The 8,771-nt window shown below is 43.7% G+C and overlaps 1 protein-coding gene across 6 annotated transcripts in view; it reads left to right on the forward strand.

Annotated features, from left to right (window-relative positions):
• The window catches only part of ICE1 (interactor of little elongation complex ELL subunit 1), a 62,564-nt gene extending 54,514 nt beyond the window's left edge, over nt 1-8,050 (forward strand). For 4 of the 6 annotated variants that reach the window (XM_030551660.1, XM_030551657.1, XM_030551658.1 and 1 more), the window contains 2 exons: nt 5,969-6,067; nt 7,058-8,050. In XM_030551660.1, coding sequence (XP_030407520.1) covers nt 5,969-6,067; nt 7,058-7,239 — 281 coding nt within the window. In that variant the 3' untranslated portion in view covers nt 7,240-8,050. Of the gene's footprint in view, nt 1-1,195; nt 3,815-5,968; nt 6,068-7,019 lie in introns of those variants that run through there. The other 2 variants (XR_003998952.1, XM_030551659.1) reach the window with 2 other exon arrangements.
• Nucleotides 8,051-8,771: the final 721 nt, after the last annotated feature.

Below are 8,771 nucleotides of genomic sequence, written 5' to 3' on the forward strand. Positions count from 1 at the left end.
GAAGAATGAAAACACCAACTGAATATAATTTATTTAAAAAGTCTAATTTCAGTAACTCTCCCTTTATACAATATCTTAATTAACTTGGAACTTTTTCTAGAATAGTTTAGCAGTTAGTGTATAGAGCATATTGAAAGTGAATGTAGAAAATTAAAATTCTGCTAATTAAAAACTAAATGACATCAAAACATTTGGGGAGACAAGGTAAGTACGGGTAATATCTTTTATTGGGCCCAACTTCAGTTGTTCCAGGAAGAGAGATTACCCTCACCTGCCTTGTCTCCCTAAGTGAGCTTTATGGACGCCATGTATCTGAGTCCGGAGGCAGTTTTTAGCAGTGTCGATTGACCTGCATGTGTGTAGTGCATCTCCTCATGCTCCCAGCCAAAAGTATAAGAGCTAGTGTCAGTCAGCGCCTCTCCAGTTCCCTCTTACTGCCACATGCTTGAGTTGGAACCCCCTGTTCCTTTGCAATCTTAGTTTTCTAAGAGAGTGACTCACCTCTGCTTCATTATAAACAGTGGTACATAGTTGGTGGGGGGTTTTTTTTTTAGTGATAATATAGCTAAGTAAGTATAATTAGTGTAGTCCTTCTTTTCCCATTTGGTGACTGTATTCCCCCCTCTCCCCCCACGCACATTCACTCTCTCTCTTTCTCTGGCATATGACCTGACAACAGCAGCCTGGTACCGCTTCCTATGGGGCCCACCACATCTGAGAGACCTTTCCCTTTGGCCATACTGGGGACCCTGGAATCCCTACCACAGACACCAGTCACTATCTCAGGCAACCTACCGGCCATCCCCTGTACATTCACCCATGCTGTCGGTTTACAAAAAAGAGGAAGACATCAAACTGGTTCTGACAGAGCATCCTTCTCACTGGATGTAGCGATCATCCCCCTCGCACACTCTCCATCAGATGGCCACTGTCAGTACCAGGACTTGCTACAGAGGGTAGCAGCAGACCTCCAAGGGGATGCCCAGGAGGTTCAGGACTCATGACATCAACTCCTGGACAGCCTCCAACCCCAGGAGCCATCTAGGGTGGCCTTACCCATCAACGAGCACATCTTCCAAGTGTCATGAGCAGTGTGGCATACCACTACATCGTGTCCCCACACGTCAGCATGTGGAGAGGAGCTATTTTGTGCCTTTTAAAGGGGTGGATTTTCTTTTCTCCCATCTACCCCTAGGTCCCTGGTTGTTCAAGAGGATGCAGAACAGGCAAAGCAGCAACCACAAAAGTCTGCTTCTCCAGACAAGGCAGCTAAGAGACTGGACCTGCTGGGCAGGAAGGTCGTTCTTCTGTGGGGTTGCAATTCTGCATCACCAACTAACAGGTTGTGCTAGCCAAATATGACTTGAACAACTGCAACAGGCTAGCAGAGTTGAAGGCCAAGCTGCCACCAGAGTATCAGCAACAATTCCAGGTGTTCCTAGATGAATGGGGACTGGTTGCCAAGGTGGGCCTTCAGGTAGCAGTGGATGCGGCCGACACATCCTTCCGCTCTCTTGCAACCAGGGTCATTACGCAAAGAGACTTGTGGCTACAGTCATCGGGCTTCCCCAGGGAAAACCTCCTATTTGGAGAGAACAATATGTCCCATGATAATATGGATGAAGACCTCCACTTGCTGAAGGATTCCAGAGTCACACTACGGTCACTTGGTATATGTACCTTGGCCCCAAGATGCAGGCAGCAGAAACAACCATACTGCCCATGTCCACATATGCCCTACCCAGCCTTATACCAGCTCCAGCAGAAGCCCCCACATCAGTGACACCAATCACAGTGGGCTTGCTTCCTCACCTTTGCCACAGCTGCCTTCTCAGCCCGCTCCCAGCAGCAGCAGACCAAATCAGTATTCACCTGCAGGTTGAGACCTGCCAGTCTCCATCAATGCCACCTGTGGCACCCCGTATCATCTTTGGGGGCCATCTTGCCCATTGTGCCCACAATTGGACAAGATCACCACGGATCCAGTTGGGTACTGGAGATCATCCACTATGGATACTCCATCGAGTTCTTCTCACTCCCGCTGCACTGCCCCTTCCCCTGACCAGACTCCCCTGTAGACTCATCCTATCAACTGATCCTCTAACAAAAAGCAGATAACCTGCTCTTTAAGGGGTGGGGAGCAAGAAAGACTGTCCTGTCTCGTTACCAGGAGCAAGGCTTCCACTCACCTTACTTCCTCATCCTGAAGAGGGGCAGAGGGCACTGCCTTATTTTCAATCTTCAGGTGTCGAACATGTTTATACAAAAGTCCAAATTCCGTATGGTCACGCTGGCATCTATTATCCCCTCACTACCCCGGAAAGCCTGATTCACAGCTCTGGACATGAAAGACACTTACTTCCACATCGACATTCACCCAGCCCATCATAAGTTCCTTCCTTTTCAGGTAGGGCTCCAATACTACCAATTTCATGTCCTCTGATTCGGCATAGCGACAGCACCATGAGTATTCACGTAAGTCTTCGTCCCAGATGCGCGCCACCTCAGCTACTTGGTATTCCTTTATCTCAATGACTGGTTTCTAGTGGCGCTCTGATGACAGGAAGCAATCTCTGTGATCCTCTGTCTTCTCGGTCTCCTGGCACCTCTAAGTATCTGTGTCAATGAGGAAACATCAGTGTTGATACCTACAAAGACTATATACTTCATTAGGGTGCAACTCGACTCCATCATAGCATGGGCTTTTCTCCCAACAGATCGCTTTGTAGCACTGACAGTTCTCACCATGGATGTGTGTCACAGACCACTCACCATGGTCTGCAGTTCTCTCTCCGTGTTTGGACATATGGTAGCCTGCACCTACATGACACTGCACACACATCTTCATTTGTGTTTTCTTCAAGTTTGGCTCCTCTCCGTCCACAGACCCAGCAGAGACCATAGAGACTCCGAGGTCATTGTACCCAGGAATGTGCTGTCCTTCCTCACGTAGTGGTGGTCTGATTCCTCCAAAATAATGATTGGCACTGCCTTTGCCCCTCCCACACCACAGGCCACCATCACAACAGATGCCTCTCTCGTGCGCTGGGGGCGGGGCCCATTTAGGCCACCACAGAGCTCAGGGAGTGTGGGCACCACAGGAAGCCAGGATGCATATAAATATGCTAAAACTGCAGGCAGTCCATTTAGCATGCCAGGTTTTCCTCCTGCTCATTCAGTCCCTCCACATTCAACTGCTCTCTCGCAACATTGCAGCAGTAGTATACATCAACAAGCAGGATGGGGCCAGGTCTTCCTCCCTCTCCTCCGAGTCAGTCCAGCTCTGGAACTGGTGCATCAGGAACCATGTGGTGCTTTAAACTGCCTGTCTACTGGCATCCAAAATTCCCTGGCCGACACTCAGCAGGACTCCCTGCCTCAATCACAACTGGGAGCTATATGACAACACGCTCCTCTACCTCTTTGTGAAGTGGGGCACACATCTTCCCCTCCTCCCCCGCTACTGATGGGACCATTGTACTCACAGGAACAGAAAGCTTGCCCCTCTATTGCTCGAGAGGAGCACTGGAAGGGCGTTCCTCCTTCCCTGGACATGCAACCTTCACTATGCCTTTCCCCCATTCCCTTCCGGCTGCAGATGCTGTGCAAGACTCATTGAAACAGAGCCACTATCATACTCATAGCCCCCTTCTGGCCCCATCAGTTCTGGTTCATGGACCTCCTCAGATTCTCCGCCCACACACGACTCCACCTGCACATGTTCCTGAATCTGCTAACAGGATTGGGGGAGGCTCCATCATCCCAATCCAGGCCCTCTTCACCTCACAGCCTGGCATTTGGATGGGACTCAAAGGTAGGCCATGCATACTCTATCTCCGTTTGACACATCCTTACCCACAACAGGAGATAATCCACCAGATCCTGCTACCAAGCTAAATGGAGACACTTTTTGGCATGGGCCCACCGTCACCACTACTCACTGAGCATGGTGTCTCTTCCAGCGATTCTCGACTACCTCCTTGCCATTAAGATGTCGGTCCTGGCCCTCAGTTCTATTCAAGTGCACATGCAGCACTCAATGCCTTTCTCCCTCCCATGGACAGCATCTCGGTGTTTACGCACCCACCACTGTCCGCTTCGTGAAAGCTTTACTAATGCCCTTCCACCAGTACTGAAGCCCATGAGCCTTTGAGCCACTAACAATATGCTCCCTCTCCCACCTCTTATTGAAAGTGACTTCCTTAGTAGCCACTGCCTGAGCCAGACAAATCCGTGAACTTGTGGTCATGATGGCAGAGCCTCCCCACATGATATTCCACAAGGACAAGCTGTCCTTATGGCTGCACTCTAAATTCCTCCCAAAAGTGGTGCCTGAGTTCCACCTCAGTCAGTCCATCCACCTGCCAGTTTTCTGCCCCAAACCACATGCCTTCTCCACTGACAGAGCCTTGCACCCCCTTGACATCCGTCATGCACTGGCATTCTACCTCCATAGGTGCCCCCTTTTGCACATTGCCAAAAGTGTGGCCATGGCTGAATGGTCCATAAGTCAAGCCCTCTCATCCCAACTCATCTTCGAATGGGTCTTGGGGTGCATCCATGAATGCTACAACCAATCCAACATACCCAAGCACAAGTTGCCACATCAGCCTCATTGGTGAACATGTCCTGGCAACACTTCTGCCGCGCAGCAATGTGATGCTCCATTTACATGTTCACAACACACTATGCCAATGCAAAAGCAGCAGCAACAGATGCCACTGTGGGTCAGGCCGAACTGTAGATTTCACTTCCATTGGAATCCTTGCACCCGCCACTGCGCTGGTCACTGTTTGCAAATCATCTATGTGTGGAATAAATATAGGGACCATCACTCGAAGAAGAGGAGGAGGTTACTTACCTGTAACTGGAGGCTCTTTGAGATGTGTGGTCCCTATCTGTTGTCCAGAAGCATTCCTTAGCAGCTAGGTACCACACATCTTGAAGAAGCTCCAATCTGTATTCCAGTACCCACCCTCCATCTTCTCTGCTTCTGACTGGATTCCATTATGGTAAGACAGACTGGGGTGGCGTTGACCCACGCTACCTCTTATACTCTCGGCTGGGAGCATGAGGAGATGCACTATACACATGCAAGTTAACGGACGCTGCTAAGAAATGCTTCCGGATCAAGTATGTGGTGTGCATGTGCACACTCACGTGGAAAACAGATAGGGACCACACATCTCAAAGAATCTTTAGTTACAGGTAAGTAACTTCCTCTTTTCCTTCATCTTAAACTATTATGTAGTGTTACTGTGCATTGTTAAACAACTGCCACGTTCCTAACAGGAACTTTACCTTGATAGGTGTGTGATTTCCTGCCAATTTTGGTAAATTTGAAAAGTGCTTTGAGATTCTTAGTCATAAGTTGTATATTGATATAGTCACTTGTTTCCTAAAATAAATACAGAAACCAGTCCAATGTTCTGTGGCTTCATATTTGAAATAGGATCGTTCATTGTGTATATATATTAGTCAAGACATTGGTTTCAACAATAGAACCTCAGAGTTACGAACACCTCAGGAATAAAGGTTGGTTGTAACTCCGAACAAACATTATGGTTGTTCTTTCAAAAGTTTACAGCTGAACATTGACTTAATACGCTTTGAAAATTTACAATGCAAAAGAAAATGCTGCTTTTAACCATTGTAATTTTAATGTAAGAAGCACAGAAAGTTTCCTTGCTTGGTCAAATCTTTTTTAAACTTTCCCTTTTTTAGTAGTTTACGTTTAACAATGTACTATAGTGTGTGTGTGTGTGTGTGTGTGTGTGTTGCTGCCTAATTGCATACTTCCGGTTCCAAATGGGGTCTCTGACTGACTGGTCAATTCATAACTCTGGTGTTCATAACTCTGAGGCTCTGCTGTACTTTCTGTTCTATGTAAGGAATGTTATATCTAAAAATAAAGCTGCTTTAATGATCAGTTATATGGATACATGGTAATCCTTTTCTCCTCTTTTAGGTCGCTTAGGCCAAATAGGTTTGAAGGAAGGATTTTTTTCTGCTGTGAAAAATATCAGTTCTATTATTGGACACTTTATACAGCACGCAAAAGAAGAAGGTAATGTTTCTGTAGAAAACTGTGTTACTGCAGATTCTTAAATCAAGGGTTTTTTTTGCTAGTTTGTTCATGAGGGGTGGGAGCTATTAATTCAGTCCTTCAAACACTTCTCTGTGTACGTGGATAGTCCCATTGAGGTAGGAAACTAATCACATGAGGAAAGTTACTCACTTTTGTAAAGGTTTCCAGGATGATGCCATGTAGTAGCTTTCCCACTCAGTACCTGGTTTAGCCTTATGTAGATCAGTTAGCAATACAAAATGGCTTCTAAATATGCCTGGCAGACAAGGAATTGATTTTATTCAGTTGTTTGTCCTGAGGAGCTATAACTGAACAAGTATTTGACCGATTTTATTTAGAATAGTGCTATATAGGCCTCAGTTCCTGGATTCCTGGCTCCTGCAATAACTGTCTGGAAGTCCTTCTATCACTCTTCCATTATGTAACTGACTCATTTATGAGTGACATTCACTTTGGAGGTAGACATAACCATCCTAAAGGTATGAGATCCCTTGGTATAGGAAATAAATGTCTCCCTTATAGTCAAAGTGGAAATAGAGTAATTATACTTGTAGGTCTGGATTTTCAAAGGGGACTAAGAAAACAAGTGTTTAACTCCCTTAGGTGCTCCTTTGAAAGTCCTAGCCACATTGAATTCAGGAGTTTATGTAAAACATTGGAAAATATTTTTTTCTAATGAGAAATCAGATGTCATGGATATTAAACTGCACACAGTGTGAAGGTATCTTTGGAATACAGCAAATATATTAATCCTATTTTTGAAGTAACACTTGTACTTCTTTTCATAGGCTGCCTTTTAATTTTTTTTCCTCATAGATGCTTTTAATTTTAATTCTTGACCAGTAATAGTCTTCTGAGATCAGGTTAATTGATGAAAATTATATTACGTGTAAGATATCTTCTTAAATACTGATTTTTTTTTTCCCTGTAGATTTCCTTCATGATTACTAACTTACCAAATCTTTGCAGATATGCCTTGGGGAGTGCAGTTGGCAGCAGTGTATGCACTCTGTGACTTGGGTCCAAGCAATCCATTAGAAGTTGTTGAGGCCATCCAAGCTTGGAGAATGACGACTAGTAACAGCATCCCATCTGCAGTCACAAGTGGCATATCTGAAGTCAGCTGTCTGTGCACAGTAGAATTACACTAAGATGAGGGAAGGTAGCCTCATCTACAGAAAAAGTGCCTTTTATTAGATGAAAACTAGATGATGCCTTTTAGGATGAAAGTTACAAACAGTACAAAGAGAAAAAACCAGGAAAAGAGCCATGTGCTTTCCTTTTGGGGAAGGTAGGAAGCTTATGCATCCATAGTTTATGTAGGTGTTTTCTGGTCAGACAGGTTTAAAACAAAATAGGCTCTGAAGTATTTTGTTTGTCCTCTGCTGCAGAAATACATGAAATCATAGTGTGTGTGTTCTGGTGTAACTTATGAGTGCTATTGGCTGTTTAAATCAGAAAAATCTCTTCCTTATGAACGTGGAAAGGATCTGTCTTGATAGGCCTTCGACTGGTTGAACCTCAGGCTACCAAAGCTCTTGTCTTTTTGGTGGACTACTTGCTATAGCAGAAGACTGGGAAACAGTTTATAAATTAAACTATTCATCTACATCATATTTTATGTGGAAGATGGCCTCTCAGCAGTAAAAACTGAAAAGATTTGTTGGACCCGATCCAACTTTACTTAGTCTCATTAACTTAATGAAACTACTTATCAGACAATTATATGTACAGTAAAAGAGATTCAGAGATAACAAATCTCTGTAAGTTTGTATATATGGTATATGCCTATAATGTGTTTCACATTTGATGTTATTCCACTTTGGGAATTTTAGTGTGTGTATATAGAAAACTGGTTTAAAAACACATTGTTTAAACTTCTTATATAATTTTCACTTGTACACAGCATTTTTTAAAATTGTCTCTAAATGTTTTTATAATAAAAAACAAAAGTGAACCATTCACATGTCTGTAGTGGTCATTTAAATACTTCAACCTCAGTTGGTAACTAATTTAAAAAAAAAGTAGTTGAGATAAATTTCCAAAATAGTTACTGTATTTGGAAAAATTGCCCAATAAGTTTGTTTAGTAACTCTTGATTGCCATGGGAAAACTAAGTTATTAGTGTTTCCATTTTGCTTTTATCCATATGAAGTGCAGAGTTAACAGGCTGCTTTCCCATCAACCTTAAAATAAAATTCTTAGTTATAAGTTACTTTCTTTTACTTGACTGTTGTACACCAGACATAACCATTTCAACATTGTTAAAAAAACCTGTACTTTAGCCTACACTGGCAAGGCAAAACATGTTAAAAATCTTAATGGCATAGTGTCTAAAACGAGTTCTGCTAATAACTCTCATGGAGCCATGCAACTTTCATATAAAGGAACTCCTTTTGTAATCTTACCCTCTTGTTGATACTCCTTTTCTAAAGATATTTAAATGTAAATTAAGATGGATTCATTTAGTTTTGTATCAAAGTCTTTTTCTAAAACAACTAATTCTTGTGAGTAGAAATGAGAAATCCTGGTCATTTTTGGACCAGAATGTCTAAAGTGGAAGACTGCCACTAGAGGGCACTCCAGTGCAGAGTTAACAGTAAAATTAGTTAAAACAGGGTTTTGTTCAAGAAATGTAAAACTGATACTGAATACTGGCTTGCTGATGTGGCTACTGGACATC

The sequence above is a fragment of the Gopherus evgoodei genome, chromosome 2 (assembly GCF_007399415.2).
Source record: "Gopherus evgoodei ecotype Sinaloan lineage chromosome 2, rGopEvg1_v1.p, whole genome shotgun sequence".
Taxonomy (NCBI): Eukaryota; Metazoa; Chordata; order Testudines; family Testudinidae; genus Gopherus; species Gopherus evgoodei.